Source organism: Hippocampus zosterae, chromosome 7 (genome assembly GCF_025434085.1).
Source record: "Hippocampus zosterae strain Florida chromosome 7, ASM2543408v3, whole genome shotgun sequence".
NCBI lineage: Eukaryota > Metazoa > Chordata > Actinopteri > Syngnathiformes > Syngnathidae > Hippocampus > Hippocampus zosterae.
The window spans coordinates 22,340,379-22,358,654 of NC_067457.1; the positions used below are offsets into that span (position 1 = coordinate 22,340,379).

General features: G+C 43.1%; 1 protein-coding gene across 4 annotated transcripts; it reads left to right on the top strand.

The window, feature by feature from the left end:
* The first annotated feature begins 289 nt into the window (after positions 1 to 289).
* On the top strand, positions 290 to 16,726 carry sfpq (splicing factor proline/glutamine-rich). Of its 4 annotated transcripts, XR_007963441.1 has the most exons (12): positions 291 to 1,313; positions 1,902 to 2,093; positions 2,173 to 2,474; positions 2,658 to 2,753; positions 2,840 to 3,036; positions 3,117 to 3,201; positions 3,293 to 3,404; positions 3,480 to 3,528; positions 3,844 to 3,950; positions 16,230 to 16,281; positions 16,423 to 16,527; positions 16,623 to 16,726. XR_007963441.1 is itself a non-coding variant. In XM_052072558.1 (10 exons), the coding sequence occupies exons 1-10, from the start codon at positions 417 to 419 to the stop codon at positions 16,254 to 16,256; spliced, it is 2,064 nt and encodes a 687-aa protein (XP_051928518.1). In that variant the 5' UTR covers positions 290 to 416; the 3' UTR covers positions 16,257 to 16,285. The 4 variants fall into 4 exon arrangements, 3 of the variants coding, with proteins under 3 accessions (XP_051928518.1, XP_051928516.1, XP_051928517.1); XM_052072558.1 differs by lacking the exons at positions 16,423 to 16,527; positions 16,623 to 16,726 and having other exon boundaries at positions 290 to 1,313; positions 16,230 to 16,285; XM_052072556.1 differs by lacking the exons at positions 16,230 to 16,281; positions 16,423 to 16,527; positions 16,623 to 16,726 and adding an exon at positions 6,857 to 8,942.
* The last annotated feature ends 1,550 nt before the right edge of the window (positions 16,727 to 18,276 follow it).

Consider the following 18,276-nt stretch of genomic DNA (forward strand, 5'->3'; position numbering starts at 1 on the left):
TTGTACCATATTAATTTAATGTGATAGAACTTGTTATTCATCATAATGGTACTTTGAGAAAAAGGCAATATTTTATTTTAATCAACAAATGGATAACATTTACATATTTTCTGAGCATATAACACGTAATGGCTCCCGGAAATAACGTGTTATGGTCCCGCCTACTTTTCCAAATGAACGAATGAAATCGTTAGTGTGGAGGAAATGTCGTTCAGGAATACAATAGGCCAATCAAGTGGCAGAGCAGATAAACTAACCAATTACATGTTTGGGCGGGGCTATTGTACCAGAGGAGGAGAGGAGGCTTTGAGCACAACCGATAATCGCCATCTTTGTCACGTTCGGGCGAGTTCAAGATTGTGAGCCAGCTTTACAACCTTTTTGAGCTATTTTGAATTATTGGATAATCACGAGAGATGTCTCGTTTTCATAATAACCGCGGCGGAATGGGGATGAATCAATTCCAGCCTCGCCGAGGTGGTGGAGTCGGCGGCCCGATGCGGGGTAGTATAATGGGAAGTCCTAATTTTAGAAACCACCCTTTTCAGAACCAGAATCGCCGGGGAGGCCACAATAACTTCAACCGAGGACAGCAGTCGAGTAACCAGAAGCCACAGACCAACCAGGGCTTGCCAGGCCTTCCACCGCCGACCCCAGGGCCTGCTCTCACTATGAAAGTCCCGATGGTCAAACAGGAGCCGACAACACCAGCAAAGCCGACAACACCAGCAAAAGAGGCGAACGATCAGATCAAACAAGAAATCACATCTCCTCAGCCGAACCAGGCCAACAAGAACGTCAAGTCAACAACTCCAAATGCGAATGGCCCGCCACAGCAGCAGCCGCAGAATCAGACTACGCTTACAAGTCCCAAGCCAGGCCCTCATCAAAACCAACAGGATCAGAAAGGAGGCCCGCAACCAAACCAACAGAATCAGAAAGGAGTCCCGCAACCAAACCAACAGAACCTGAAGCAACAGAACCAGCGAGGAGGTCAGCAACAAAATCAACAGAACCCGAGGGGAAGTCAACCGCAGAACCAGAGGGGAGGCCAACACCAAAATCAGCAGAACCAGAGGGGAGGCCAACAACAAAATCAGCAGAACCAGAGGATGGGCCCACAGCAGAACCAGAGGGCAGGTGTGCATCAGCAAAACCAACAGAACCAGAGGATGGGCCAGCAGCAACAGAACCAACAAAATCAGAGACCAGGTCCGAAGACGGGGGCCCTCATGAATACGTTTAATAAAGCGGACCAAGTGAAAATGCAGGAGGAGGCCCCGGGCACAAGCTCGGATCAACGTGAGCCACAGGTCAGTTTTTGGTTTTTGGCCCACATTTTAAACAACAATCGTCGTTCGAATGACCTAAAAACGCGAAAGTAACCCATAAAAAGCGTAAATGTCAACGAAAATGCCTGTAGTTCTTTTGTCGATGTATTGTAGTGATGTGTTCAATTCTGATCGCCGAGCACTCCGACCGGGCGGTGCAACAGAAATACATTCTCTAGTGTTTTTCCTGTCATTGTCTCGTGCAACCGCCTTTGGGAGGAATTAAAATCAAGCGCACCGACTGTTTGCCCCTTTCTATCCGCCATTTTGTGCTATAAAAATCGTTCGTCACAGACTTGCATAATCGTGTGTTTATGACCCATATACTTTCCCCGTTATTTTGTAATTATTGTAATCTACCGTGTTTGCTCCACAATTTAAAAATAAATAAATAATCATGTAGATTTTAGGATGGTTGCACTCCATAGAGGAAAATAAATTTTACCGTGGGAAACGTGAAAATGGCGACGAAGAAAATAAGTAATGACTGACTTCGAAATTCGTCGTGTGCTGTCGAATTCTCAATAATACCGTGGTTTTGATTTTATTTTTCAAAATATTTTTGTATAGCAGGAATTCAAGGCGACACTGTCCATGTTGCTGAAACCTGGCGAGAAATCATACACACAACGCTGTCGTCTGTTTATCGGCAATCTCCCTAACGACATCACAGAGGAGAATTTTAGGAAGATTTTCGCCAAGTATGGAGAGCCCAGTGAAGTCTTTATCAACAAAGGAAAAGGCTTTGGATTCATCCGACTGGTAAGGATTAGCACGACTATCATGAAAGCAATCTGTATGTCATTTACTTCATGAAAGAATTGTCACACATTCTTTACAGGAGTCCCGTGCACTTGCCGAGATAGCGAAAGGAGAATTGGACGACCTTCCAATGAAAGGCAGAAACCTCCGCGTCCGCTTCGCCACACACTCAGCGGCCCTCTCTGTGAAGAACCTGTCACCATTTGTGTCCAACGAGCTCCTGGAGGAGGCCTTCTCCCAATTTGGAATGGTCGAGAGGGCCATCGTCATTGTTGATGACCGCGGGCGTTCCACCGGCAAGGGCATTGTTGAGTTTGCCTCCAAGCCCGCTGCCAGGAAGGCCCTAGACCGGTGTAATGAGGGTGTATTTTTGCTTACCACGTAAGTTCTATCCCAAATGAATATTTCTGTTTTTGAACTGTACCTGACACCCATCTCGTACTAGAGTATATTAGCTGTTATTAAAGTCAATTCTTAATCTGTCTGCAAGATGGTTTCCACTTGGGCCCATGAAAAGGATACTGATAAGTATATTGTAAGAGCATGATGTCATTTTTGTTTTAGGTCACCAAGGCCCATAGTTGTGGAGCCTCTTGAACAGTGTGATGATGAAGATGGACTTCCTGAGAAGCTTGCCCAGAAGAATCCCAGATATCAAGTGTAAGCTTGTCATTTGTAATCTTTTCACCGTCAATTTGTATAATATCCGTCAAACATTTTCTTTCCTTCCTGTGTTTTCTCAACAGTGAGCGAGAGGAGCCCCCGCGGTTTGCCCGCCCCGGCACCTTTGAATACGAGTACTCCAAACGCTGGAAGTCACTAGATGAGATGGAGAAGCAGCAGAGGCAGCAGGTGGAGAAAAACATGCGCGAGGCCCGCGAGAAGCTCGAGAGCGAGATGGAGGATGCATACCACGAGCACCAGGCTAACCTCCTCCGCCAAGGTAAAAGACCTTCGCCACTATTCCACCTCTGATTTTGATTGTTGTGGCCCCTGCACGCTAAATTTCACATTCCTCTGCAGATCTACTGAGACGGCAGGAGGAACTGCGACGCATGGAAGAGATGCACAGTCAGGAGATGCAAAAAAGGAAGGAGATGCAGTTGAGGTACTTGCATTGGTCTGATTGGAGCACCACATTCTTTTGTCAGGGTGCCTTTTATTGCTTGTCCTAATGGTGTATTCTATTTTGTTGGCAGACAAGAGGAGGAGCGTCGCAGGCGAGAAGAAGAGATGCTTCGCAAGCGTGAAATGGAGGAACAGCTGCGTCGCCAACGCGAGGAAAGCTACAGGATGGGCAACTTTATTGATGTGAGCTTAAGATTTAGCAAATCAGGAGAAAGCTGATGTTAAATGAATTATAACTGTTGTGAATTATTTTTCCAGAGGGAGCGAGACATGAGAATGAATTCTGGGGCTTCAGTGGCCATGGGAGGTAGGTTCTTTTTCTTTTGCGTTTTAATTACGTACAAGGAATCTATTTAATGTAAGAATCGGCATTGTTTCAGTGCATAGTATTTTGGGGTTGAAAAGGTAATTTTGAAAAGCTCTAATTCGACGATCAAAAAGAAATTGACTTGAAATCGTCTCAATTCAGGATGTTTTTCATGATGCGAGAAGAGTTGCTTGCCGGCCTGGAAGACGGTGGCTGAGGGTCCACCACCTTTTCTCTTAACCCAATCGGCTCTAAAAAATACTGCGTAACGGCCTCAGTTCTGCAGTTTGTTTGACTCAATGTTTTCCAATACAGATATGTCCTATGGCGCTGGGAACCCGCCCTTCGCCATGAATGTGATGGGATTTGAGGGGCAGCAGGTAATGGGAGCATCTCCAGGATCCCAGATGAGCAACGATATGGTAATGACCGTTTTTGGCCAAATCACTCCTTGATGCAGTGTATTGTGTCTGGCATTTCCCCTCCAGCGGTAGATGACTTGTAGCAGATAATAGTCGCCATGAATGTTAATGACAGACAGGAAGAAGCGGGGGAGGTGGTGTCCTCCGGGGATTCTGTCCGCTCACTGCTTGTTGATTATGGCAGTTATGATTGTTACATAATACACATTTTTTAAAAAATTACATAGATTATTAATATTGGTAAGCCGGTCCCCCTCAATTTTATTCTCAGTGGTTAAGCGTAAAGATGACTGACAGCCTGCACTAAATTCGTAAACTTTTGTGCTCTCACAATATTTTGTGCTGTGGATCGCTACTGCAAGCCCTGTCTCTTGTGAGCTGGACAGGCACTTTTTTTCTTTCTTGGTGTCTACCAGTGTTTTTAAAGCCCTTAATTGTTGTTACATTGCTGTTTGCGAGCAGACTGAGGCTTAATCCGTCATGAGAAAAAAATCCACTGGACCGTTCTGTGTTTTTGTGCTTTCTTGACACAAGCAGGCATTTATTTAACTCTCGTGAACGGCGGTGTTACATTTTTTATATATATTTATCTATGTATAGTGTTTTTAGTGTAGGCTGGCGGCCAAACCACAAAAAAGTGATTTTATGATAACTCGCTCCTGGGGGGGGCAGGCAAAGCCTTGTGATTTGGGTGCTGTTTTTACCATAGGGTGCCCAATTGCCATGTCAGTTGGCCTTATTCTTCTGACTTGTATGAAGTGGCCAAAACCACTGGAGAGTATCTGTAGTTGGCAACTCAAACATAATTTGTTTTAGGAGCATAGTTAAGAGTTGATGCAAAATTAGGTTGTGATTTAGCCGCTCTTCACTCTTGTGACATTTTTGGCAATTTGTGGAGTTGTCTTTTGAGACCCTCTGCCATGAATAATAATTTGCTGGTGTCGAGCCGAAACATCCTATCCTGCGTTTTGACATTTGTTCACAAATCTTTGCGCGTACAGTATGTGTATTTATTATTATAAACTGCCCATTCTAAAGTGTTGATAATGGCTGGGTCAATCCACCCGACGCAGGCAATGTGTAATCTACAGCGCTCAATTTTGAACGAGCAACGCAAAGTAAGCAGTTTGCCCATTCTTTTATGAAAACAAGACTGATTGTCTGAACTTTGCAGAGGATTGCTCACCTGAGAAATTTTCAAATTTCAGACTTAGAACAGCTTTTCTCTTTATTGTTGAACTGCATTTGACAGAATGACTTGCGTGTACTCTTTTCCCAATGCGATTTGCACTCAATGGCGCACATTTGTGCGAGTGTTTTATAGTATGCCAAAGGAAACACTGATTGTGACAGGAAGACTTTTCTGCAGCACACGTGGCTTTTTATCTGTAGTGTACAATCTGTCTTCTAACATTTAGACAGCAAATGAGCTGATTCATTTTCCAAACATCTTAAAATCTGAAAGAAACCAGCACATTGGTTACATATTCGTCTGGGGTTTAATCCTTTCTTAGTCCAGCTCCAAGAGTTTTTTTGTGCTCCCCTAAGGATTTTCTAAATGTAGGACCCTATAAAATCTGACATTGTTTACACCGGTACCATTTAATCCGTCCATATTTCTCAAAAGATGTCTGATCAAAATGGCAGCCATTCATTGAAGACCCTGTAAAGTGAATTCATCAAACTTTCTAAATACATTATTCATGCTTGAAAATGATCGCTGAAAACCCGTGTGAGGGCAAAGAACTATTTAGTACTTGTGAAGATATAACGTTACAGTTTAAATCACTCGTTTGAATTTCCTGAATTACAGAAGAGTGTCTTTATTTGCTGCCTGCGTGCGTTTAGCTAGCTGGGCCATGCCTCTTACCCCAAAAATGCATTTTGATTTTGGATCCTAATCTGGCGTGGCTGCTTTAGAGTGCCTCGTTGTTGGCCAGGAGTGCATGTATGTTACACAAAGAAAGGTGGAATAGTGAGCAGCCGGGATCTTAAATCTGACTTGTTGGCAGGTCAGACCTGTTTGTGGGTTGGGGTTTTGTGCTGACATGGCTGCTTATATAGCACCAAGTGTCAGCGGGTGAACGAGGTGAAATCATTAAAAAAAATCCAACATTACAGCCAACTTGGTGCTGGCTTGGCCACTTTCGCAGCATGAAAAAGCCCCCCGAACGACCCTGGTGTGGTTTGTCAAATGTGGAAGACATTTTCACTTTACAGGGTCTTAACATTATCCATTATCTGGACCACCGTTTCCTACGAGAATTGCGGGCCTTCGGGCAGCAGGTGGGGTATGCCCCAAACGAGTTGCCAGCCACTCACAGGACAAGGCAAACAACCATTCGGGCTACTTTTACATTTGCACAAAAACCTGGACTGACTTTACATTTGTCGATCAGCTACTTAAAAAAAACAAATTAACTCGCTACATTGAATCAGTGTGAATTTATTTGACTACTTACTGCTTTTATGAAACCTGATGCACGTCACCATTCCCATTTTTAAAATCTGTTTTGAGCTTTGCTACCATTTTCTTCATTTAACTAGGCGGCGGATTTCATGGGGCCCTACCATAGTGGCGTTGACAATTAAGCCTCGGCTTGGCATGCACTGCCGAGGCTGTGAGGGGAGGCATTGACTAACGAAAGCATTACCCTCTCTTCCTTTTCCGTATGTAACCTGTGGCACCTGTGGACCTTCATATTGGAACGAACTGTTTCTTCGGATGTGTGGCCTGCTGCTTTTGTTGATCAAAAAAACCTCAAAACATGCATATGACACACACACACTGCATATGTCTGCTTCCAACATGGACATGAACTGTGTGCTCGCCCACTTGGGTCTCTGCAACCCCTTTTGATCACGCCCCCTTCACGCCCACCTCACTGGCGCATTGCCCCGCACAGCGCGCCGAACGCTTCGCTCAGGGTGGTCCCCGAGGAATGGGGCCCGGTAATGGCTCTTACAACAGGGTCCGCGAAGAGTTTGACCTTCCCACTAAAAAACCGCGTTTTTAAACGCTCCTCCCTTGACGCTCCTCGACGCAGCATTTTTGTACAAATTCTTCTAAAACAAGAAACACTCAGTTTGTATTTAAGTTCCAAATGTTTCAGCATTTTTTGTCTTGAGACTTTTTATGACGAGTCAGTATACTCCCTTTTTTTAATTTTGGATTGTTACCAGTACAGTAAGATTAGGTTTCCCTGTCGTAGTATTTGACCCCTGTATAATTATTTTCTAGTGTTATGTGCTTCGTCGTGCTCTGTAATTTTTCTTCTTAATTCTACATGGCTGTCACTTCAAGAGCATGTCACAATAAAGATTAAAAAAAATGGGTTCAATTTGGCCAAACCTAATAATTTATTCTCACCACGTTGTTCAAAAACAACAAAGCTTGCAGCATTTTGATTGTCAACTCTGTGTGTTCTGCCACTCCCACAATCTGGACTTTGATGGCGTCATAAAACGGGTAAAACGCGTGGTGCTTTAAATGGATCGCTCATACCCCGCAATCAAAACGTTCTAATGCGGTGGTAGTCGGCGGGAGTCCTTCCATCTAATATAATCCACACTTAAGTGTAACATAGAGTATCAATTTTATTTTTGTATTGCCAGAATAGTTGTGGAATCTGGACAATATTTTGATCCCTGGTGCTGATGATGCATTTAATGTCATCAAACTCCCGCCGAGTCAGGAATTAATCCTGTAATTGGATGACTGATGGCAAAATTCCAATTTCTCATTTGTTCCTTGTGCACGCTATGCAACAAACGTGACCCGGCGTCATTCAAAAGTGAGTTGTAGGTATAGTTGCACAATATAATGGCCACCCAAAAGTATTTTTGCCTTTATCCGATCCGCGAACTTGACAAGGAGACTGGCCATGGAAAGCAGTTGTCGTTATAATGCTAGATGTCATAATTTTAGTTGACTGATTATCGTTCTTCAAGGCAAAATTAAATTTACAGCTCTGCTGTTGTGCACGACATGTAAAACCAGATTTCACACATGCAGGCATTCAAGGACGATGCCTTGCTCCAGGGCACCTTGATTGAGCCAGCAAAGCAGGCTTGCATATCTCCCAATAACTAGTTGCCGTTGTTGCATTTGTTGTTGTTGTTGTCCGCAGCGTGACCTCAACCTGTGACCCTTGTGCTCCAAAGCACAAGTCCGTACTCTTCAACATGCATTTATTTGTGTGGACTGCTAACGAGCTTAAAAGACTTTCCGTATCGAGTCGTGCTCCTTTTGACTTGCCAGATTTCACAAGACAAGACGTTCTCCAAAGGAAGACAAAAGTCGCAAACGTTGTCTAGGTTGCCTAGTCAGAAGATTGCATAATATGACAGCGGGAGTGAAATCTACCCAGTTATCTCTTTTACGCTTCTGCAATCTTAATTTAAGGTTTATGATCGTGATGCGAACGATGTTGCACTCGAGCCGGTCATCACTCCTCCTTACCCATGACTGCCGTTGTATTGAACCCTTCAGTCTGATGACAAAATCAACAACAAACAGGAATCTATATTAATTATATCCACCGAATGATATTTTCCATACTTTTAAAAAGTTCAAGCAGTCTGAAGAGGACATCTGTTCTGGCCGCACTTGAACACTCTGAAAAACATGCATTGGTGGAGTTGCCATCCCAAGTTTACACAGGACAAGCCTGATCATGTGAATTGAGTTAGTTTAAAAAAAAAACAGTGACTTAGGATGGAGGATGTCATCGGACAACTGACAAACCACATCGTCTGTTGACCAGATCAGCGCCGCTTTCTACATTCAAGGTTTGGTTGCTCCACTGTGTCTTATGCTTGTATAACTTGTGGCAAAGGTAATCGGCCCTCCCACTGACATACTTGTACAGCCGTCATCGGCTGCCTTCAATCTCCAAAGCTCACCCAGTCAAAATCTTTAGGACGGTCAGCTTAACATGACGTAATAATTTGATATTTTTTTGAGCATCCTCTGTTTGATCTTGTTTTTTTTACAAGCAACACATTTAGTCTCGCGTCTTGTTTTTTTAATCGCACTGTTATATTTTCTCCTTCATTACATTTCCCCTAAATTGTTTAATGGGCCATCTGTATCTGGAGCTCATCCTCTGACCTCTTTTAGGTATTCCCCAATATTGAAATAAATTCACAGTTGGGTCCATAAATAAAGACATTGAAGGACTGTTAAGAAACCCTTTATTAGATTAAGAAACCCAATTAAGTAAGATGTTAAGAATCTTAAACATTTTTACACCCAAGTATTACATTATAGTTGTATGCTTTAGCTGTTGGATATATGTAGCATATTCTGCATTGTTACTTTGATGTGCTCTTTACATTCTTTCTTTAACAGGTTTGACGGACTATAAAGATTTGGGACTGTGGATGGAAATTGAGGCGATGTAGTGCTTTTAGCAAATCTATTAAAACCCCAGGCGAGATGCGATGGTGTAGATTGTGACGGGCTGCATTTGGCTTTTAAGTCAGTGTAGCAACAATGGAAATTGGTAGGTAACTGCCCCCGTTTGGAACTTGCATGACAGATCTTAACGGTTACGTGTTTAATATCCAAATGTGTGTTTTTCATTCAGTAGTCCTACACTGTTGAAAATCCTAACTGACAATATGCATTAGTTGACGTGGATTTTACTTCTATCAAGCGCAGTTGTAAACTGCAATTTCCCCCCTTTTTTTTTTTAATGGTAACGCCGGTAGACGCGGAACAATGGATCTCAACTGTTTTCGTCTTCTGGTTTTCACATTCTGCTTTTTAGGTCATTGGAGATCATTTAATTTGTGGTGTTTTGTAATGGTGCCGGATTTGCTTCCCCTATGAGTTTTATGGTGCGGAATCTACCAGCTACTCAAGTAAAACATAACTCTACCTTGCTGGTAACTCATACAAGCTGTGCGCTCAGCCAATTTTTGTCTTGAATCGCGGGCGAAAACCTGTGTTACAAGCACTAATAGTGGCACCCAACTTAAGTCATTCACTCCTAATGACGTTTTTAAACGTCTTTTCAGACTTGGTCTAGAATTGGCTGGTACTGAATGAGTTAATAACAGGCAGCGTTTTGGCCGATTGTAATTATTCAATTACAGGCCAAGTGCTTCCCTGAAACTGTAAATTGCCACTGCCAGTTAAGTTTCTAAAAGGCAACATACACAAATACAATGACGCTTTGCGGCAAACCAAACGCCATGAAACTCTCTGATGAAAGTCCGCTCAGCCTACTGTTTACACACAAAACATAACGCAATAGATGGGATAACAAACCTAGCATCAGTGTCACTGTTATCAGCCATAAAGCAGCGGTTATTTGGACACAAGGCAGAGAAGCATATAGACAGACAATATGAACAAGCAGCGTGTGTATACATACAGTATGTGTTATACCGCTCTCTAATGGCCAAGGCGTACACACCCGAATGAGCTGCACTATTGACGCGGCGAGACAGATTAATTTATCTAGCAAATTTCATACACAAGGTAACTCAAAGACCGTAGTTAAGAAAATGCCACATTGGAAAGCATTTAAAAACAAGAAAATTTAAAACAAACATGTAAACGCGAAACCAGTAACTGAGTCCGTTTCAAAAAAATGTGTAGTTCAACATCAATTCCTCTCGTGCGATACAGCTTTTTATCTCTGCATGTTTTTGTAAAGTACAAGAACATAGAATGCTAATTTTTACACTCGAAAATATGCTCACAATTTTTTGTTGAGTTTTTCACGGTTGTCAGGAACCGATTAATGGCATTTCTATTCATTTCAATGGGGATGGATGCTTTGAAATACGAGGCACCTTCTCACGAGCACTACCACTTTGTACTTGAGCTTATATTCATGTAGTGTTTTTCTTCCACACTTCTGGAAAACTCGGTATTTGTAACTGGGATGTTTTTAATGCCATTGATCATCAAAGTTGCAGGATACATAACGTAGCAACATCATAAAAGGTTGTGTTTTTTTTCTTTTTTAATATGCATCCTTTTGTCTGTTAGACACTAGCATTTGAGCCAACTGTGCAATTTCAGGAGAAAAAAACAAAACAAATATTGTCTGTGTGGTGTACCATTTGTTTGTTTTTTTTAACAGGTTTGTCCATCTTTAAGGGTGAGAAGGAACAATCCAAAGCAAGCAATTCAAAGTCTGTGCTGGCTACACATGAACTCGTTTTATCCGCCTCCGCCCCAAAAATACTTCTGCAATAGATTGTGTGTTGCACTCGATAGGGTGGTGTGGATTGAGAAGGTATGATTGTAATCTCTTTGAACAGGTGTTGCGAATGTGATGCGAGACGTAGATGGTGGAAGATCCTTTTTGTTTCTTGAACACGTTTGAATTGACTGCATAGTGTGCGTGAATGTCGTATTACCAGGCCTACCGCAGCCGAAGACTAAAAGTAACCACGCAGTGGAACCTCTGACAATATGGAAGAAACAAAATTGTCTTCAATGACTTGAGGTGTAGGTCATTTTTGTTAACTGTGATAACATCACTTCTTGTGGCATCTGTGATTGAAATCAGTGTGCCATTGCCTAGTCATTCGGAATGAATTTAGCAAAACTCATATTTTACATTTCCTGATCACCGGACGCGACTTGAACTCCTTCTGCATTGGAACGCAATCTCGATCGAGCATTCATTTAACAGATTGTGGCCGACATAACTAGAAGGTGGCTAGTTTATTTGATTTTGTGTGTGTTTTAATAAACACGCCCTCTTCACGGTCCGTTTCAATCTGACTCTCACGGCTTGATTTTTATTTTATTTTTAATTTTAAATATTGCAAAGCCGAGTTTTGCATTGGCGTGTCCACCAATAGTTCCACGGTTATACTAACTTGTTGGAATGAAATGCTGGGCTGGTTAATTGCTAATAAATCGCTTCATTAATCTCCATAGAATATAAATTTTGCCATGTCGCCACCCAATTTCTCTTCTCTTTTGCTGAGACTTGGTGGGGTGCCACGTCCTTCTATGTTACACGTTTCTTGCCCAAAAAAAATAATTTTGCAAGGCCCCCAATCCCATTATAACGTTTTTTTTATAAAGTTGTACAAGGAATTATCCGTTGATATTTTTGTCCCGAAAACCATCAAAATGCATGGATGTAATTTTATGACCTCCCCGTCAACAATGCCAATTTTGAGAGCTTAACAACAATATGGTCTGTGACCCCCCCCCCCCCGCCCCCCCTCAAAAAAAAGAGGGTGACAAACGGACTCCTTGCTACCAATTTTCTGCTCCGCATGATAAATAATAAATATCATAAAAACAAATGGTTGTTTTAAAAGAAGTCATGTAGCAGTTGTCTCCCACTTGTATTCACCTCTATTTTTTATTTTTGGACAAAAACCTGGTCCACTGGAGACCTAAACCATATCCACCCCCTCTCGAGCGATCCAACCAAGCAAGGCCCACCGTGCTTCAGTGTGTATGCATGCATGTATGTATGTGTGTGTGTGTGTGTGTGTGTGTGTGTCATGTCTTTGGCAAAGCGAGCTGCGTTAGCCGCAAGTCAGCCAGCTTGTCAGAGACGGGCTGCCCCAGTCCGCAAGTTACATTTGCTCCATGACTAGTTCCGCAGCAGTCAGTGGACAGTAAAGCCTGGACTTGTTTGCACTGCAGCCAGAGAGGTATGCTAACACGGCACGAGCAAGGTAAGTGCTCATCCATGTTTATCGTATCCAAGATGTACAGTTGTCCCATAACCCTCCTCTCTCTCTCCTTTTGCTCTCTCATTCACTCATGTCTCGGTGATACTTTTGAAGGGCTTCTGGCATCACACTTGGGATCAAATGGCATCACAGTGCAGATTCTGTAACTCTCTGTGTACATTAAAAAAAAAAGTGAATCCAAACACAAGCCTGATGGACCTTGTAGTGTGTGTGAATGTGTGCTTGTAGTGCTGTGTAAGGTGATGACTTGAGTAGCTGAAACACTGGTCAACATTCTGGACCAAGACATCGAGTACTGTAACTGTAGTACTGAAACCTTTACTTGTGTTGCCTTGTGACGTGGACGAAAGGGGTACTCTGCTTACTATGATCCCTGGGTAATGTTACCCAGGAGGCTTTGTGTCTAAAAGTTGTAGTTCCCGCCTCTTTTGCGTTTTGGTGATTTTCTTACAAAAACAAAAAAAGGTGTTACTCAGCAACCCAAACTGAATGTCTAGTTTTGCTTAGACCAAGCAAGAACAGTTCCTGACTATTGTGTATATTTTTTTAATATTATTTTCATCTTCAAGGGGCCTGTGCAATGCGCCAAAGCTAAATGGTATTACTGTGATGCACTGGACGGCTTGTTGAAAACTCTCTGAACCTATGAACAATATCTGCAGTACTTTTTTTTTTTTTTTTTTTTGGGCCCCTCTCCTAATATCTCAACTCAGAACATGATTTTGTTTTGTGGATTGCTTCTTGGGCATAATGGGGTGGGAACGAAGGATATATTAAAAGAAAAAGTATCAACTGGCTAGACAGTGATCCCTCGCTTATCGCGGTTAATGGGGACCAGAACCCCCGCGTGAAAGAGGAAAATCCCGGAAACAGCCCCCCCACCCCTGATGGATGTACAGGTGTATGAGTATATATAAAGCCAAATTTAACGGTATACAGTACATGCATGTAAAAGTAAATGTTTGTTGTAATTAACATTACTTAATGCTATATACTAATATGTATACATACATAGGTTGGTGTATAAATAACAAAATACAGTAAACAAACGTAGTACTGTATATGTTGCTCAGTGTGACTCGCTGTTTTGCTACCTCTCGCGGACCTTTTGTGGCATTTTTTTTAATTAATATTTTTGAAAAAATCTGTGCTGCAATAAGTGAATCGCAAAGTAGCAAGGGATCAATGTAAACTCTTACATATTGAGACTTTAACCCTTTGAGGGACAGCGGTTCCTACAGTGGACAGTTATCTAGTTACAGGGTGCATGAAAGGGTGTTTTTTTATGACATACCAGGCATTGATATTATTTGTCTTAAACCACTGTTTCTCAACCTTCATTGAGTCATGACAATTTCTTTTTTTTTCTTCTATTACACAAAACACAAGGCAGATCTGGCAAAACAAATGTCACAAAAAGTGTGACTCCTGAGGTGCTAGTAGAGTCACATCTTGACTTCATCTGAAAGTTGGGCCTCTTCACTTGATGCGATCAAGCATGATGTCATTGCGGCGTGTGAATGGCAACACATGGATACGCATCGTTTTCCTACCTTTGCTTATCTAATTTGAGCATTACATTTTGACTTATGTCATGAAGTGAAATTGGATTCTTTCCCGCAGCACTCATAGTCCCCCCCCCCCCCAAAAAAAAATTCTGCCAGTGGATTGCAGTCATGACGTGAGTCGCATGAACAAACATGGAAAACAGCATTCATGGTTGGTTTGTGCAACACAAATACACAAGACATTTGTACCAATAAAGCAATCATCTCTTGAGCTTTTATGCTAACTCTTGTTGTGGGGTGGGCGTGCGTACCTGAATATTTTTATTTTATTTTTTTGTCATCTTGAGATCTTCTCTTGTCTGGCATTCTCGCACCAACGGGGTGGCCGTTGTGATTGTCTGGTTTGAAAGGTACCGCGCTGTATTCGCTGTCGAGAACCTGTCACTCTGCACTGTGATCCATTTCCTTTCTGCTCGAGATAGTCGTCGGGTGTCCTATGACTCAAAACGCCAGTGTGATGCCAGAACTACCCTTGCGGCCACGGATGGCAAGCCAACCGTTATGCAAAAATGACCTAGCCTGTTGTGGGAGGGGGGGGGGAGCTCTGTTGCCACTTGTGGTAGCATAACCTGCACCATACCCGGGAGGGTTTCGGGGACCGTGGTCTGAACTTTTGTCATATATCATTGCAGCTTGACAAGTGAACAGCAGAGGCGAGGGAGGTGGGGCTTAAGTCACATGACCTGACCTGTATTGAGACTTAAGTAATCAATTTTAAGACTTGGACCTCGTTTGAATGAAATTGAAAAGATTGTTTCAATACTGACATGGTATTGCGACTCGACTGACGTAACCAACATGACTTTTGACAAGTCGTGCCTTTTTTTTTTTTTTTTGCCGTTTCTTTATGATGAAGCGCCCACAAAGCTTCTGTTTTGACGCGCCGGGTGTGCCGCCCGCCTCGTTTTGCAGGGCTCACTAAAAAGTAAAACGATAATAATACTACATCTAACGTCCATCTGTCACGATAAAACCCACAGCGATGGATAAAATATGTTGACCGTAGCTCATCGAGAGCTTGTCCAACATTAACTCATTCAGTACCAGCCAATTCTAGACCAAGTCTGAAAAGACGTTTAAACACGTCCTTGGGAATGAATGAGTTAATTGGGCTTCAGGTCTGTTCTGCATCGATGACCGTAGTAGACATTACAGAAACTTTTTTTAAATTTGTTGATTTAAAAAAAACTGTACAAGAAATTCAGGCAAGCACGTATGTTGAAGTGCAAACTTGCCAATATCCAAATGAGGGGATGCATGCAGGACTTATGACTTGCCAGTAGGTGGAGTATTTATAGTTGAAACTGCAAACTCCACCTTTTTAACCCAAGTAAATACTTGACTATTCGCTTGTAATTTAGTGAGGACTCCAAGCAATTTGCTTTGTTTTTATCACAGTGACTTGAAGACCTGAGACTAAATGAGGACGTGTGTGACTGACTCCCACCTCTGATGAACAGTAGTGACACTCTCATGCCCCCATATGACACTTTGCAACTTTAGCCAAGGTCACACCGCACAATTTCACCAATTAGCAACAATCCCCGAAGCACTGTAAATGTCGATCAAGATAAGTTATCCTTTATTTGTCCCACACTGGGGAAATTTACGGTCTACAGCAGCAAGATTGTGGGTAGAAAGAAGAAAGGATCAACCTTTGCATAAAAGGTTTCTTGGGGCGGGGGGTTGTTTTTTCCTCATTCGTTCTACTGATGTGCCATTTTGAAGCAAATTATTTTTGCTTTGCCCAATGTGCATTTTCTCGCCTTATGTACATGTCAATTTTGTTCCCCCCCCCCCCCCCCCCCACCAAAAGTTCCTGCAGACTCGGGGACTTGTGTGGTGTGACCACGTGGCCGTCTCACATAGACGACATTAACAGTTCTCGTATAATGCATGTTCATATCGTAACCTTTTTACACTGATGTGCTGACACACACACACACACATTAAATATGCACACGCTGTCGTTTTTGTTTTTACTTTCACTGTCAGCTTCTCACTGTGTGTGTGTGTCTCGCCACAGGAGCCTCCACTGGCCGACGGAGGGTGACCAGTGTCACCACTTCTCCGTGACGGTAAGTTCCCAGGATGTTATGACGCCATGTAATTGAAACGAACAGGTTATTTGTAGGATAAGTTTAAAAAAAAAAAAACTTTCAAGAGAAGTCTCTGGAAGTGGTTGTAATATGTAGTCATTTTTTTTCTGTGCTTCCCAGGAAAATATGGTCACTGGTAAAATGCCGAAACAACCACAGGGATAGCAACACCTTGCAGAGAGGCCCTGTGTTCACACTAACAACAAGGATGTCCCAATGAAAGCGGTGCGTGTAGATACAATACCGTACCTAATAAATGATAGAATACCGTACCTAATAAATTTAAAGCTCTTGCTAAGAGTGTTTTTCTTCCCTTGCAGAGGTGCATGCTGTGACACGTCGCTCCGCGGACGATGATGCAGTAGGACACACGAATGGGTGGATGCTGGTGAAATACAAAAATAAAACCAAAAACTACACTTGAGACTTCAGTCTTTGCTCCCTTCTTTGATGTGTAAGTGTAACAACGGCGCTTGGAAGCAAAATACGTCCTCCAGTATCTGCGCAACGGTGTATGTTTGGAAGGTGCCGCATTTCCCCAAAGGAGGTCCAGCCTAGTGAGACCAAAGCTAGGTGAGCCACAACCCCGGTGGCCAGATCGCATTTAGGTTCTCAGTCACGCTGACCTGACACCGAAACACGCGGTACTCAAACTGCACGGACGTGTCAAAAGAATTGACCTTCACGATCATCTTATCTGCGATTAAAACCCAAACACCTTGAACTGGAGCTCCTGCAAGTTGGCTTTGCATTTTTAAACAGATTACAGCCAAACCATAAATCCATGATTTATTTTTTTTTCTTTCATACAGTCACTGCATCGAATCACGGTGTAATGCTATGGATACATTCCAGACCCACACGCGAGGTGAAAATCCACGAGAGGGACGCGATATATATGTCTTGATAGCTTACCGTTAACATAAACACAAATGAACAGTCGTTTTAAAAATTTCAACCAAAATTTACTGAACACATTGTGCATCAATACATAAACAAAGAGGACCACAATACTCTCAGGCATGTATTTTCTCCGCCCTTTGTGAACAAATATAACTGGAGTTAAGAACCCATAGAGCAAAACTATTTGAGTACCAGCGGTGGACTGTACCTGACCACTGGCTGTCATCCATCTTTAATCGCGCTTGTGAATCATTGATGCTAGCAGCTGCAAACACAGGTGGAACACAACGATCGCATCTACGCTCACTTCCCTCTGGGCTCTGCGGAAGGAGGACCGTCACATCCATCCATGTTCTTGAAGCGATCCGTGTTGGGCAATAACGGTTGTGCATTCATGAGCGGCATTGCTGGTGCGCCCCCGCCGCCATCTGTCGTGCTCGGTGTGGGCATCAGCGGACCCTGGTACCCGAGATCCACCGTTCCGCTACGCAGGAGTGAGAAGACCCCACTGAGGCTGCCGTCACTCTGCCTGCCCACCGCAGCACCTGGTGACAAGCGTGGCATCAACATGACTAGACTCAGGTAAATTTAAAACACTGAGTGAGAATGGGAGTTTTGTGTTGATTGGCGTTCACCCGCATCAACCTCATCCAAGAAGGCCTTGATGGACCTTGCAAAAAAAAAAACTACACTGCATCTTACACAGTTGGGAACATCTACATGTGTGTCTGTTTTATGAATGGAGATAATATGACCAACTCCAATCCCTGTGAAAGTGAGCTGACTCGGCACCCCGCGACGTTGAGTGCCATTGCCCCCACCTTGTCTTTTTCATCGTGTTAGCGTTTGGTGTCAGCAGAGGGCAAGTTTAGCGTATGGCTGGAATTACAGAGTCATTGTTATGCACCCTTTTGATAGCCTTGTCCCACCCCACGCGTGCGGTGTGCCACTCAACAGGCTAAAGGACTCTGGACTTGAAACTGATATGGGGTCTGATGCGGCGCCCTGTGGTACACCCAAACAAAAGAAAAAGCCCTCTGCGAAGGATTTGATGGGGAATTGAGCGAGTGG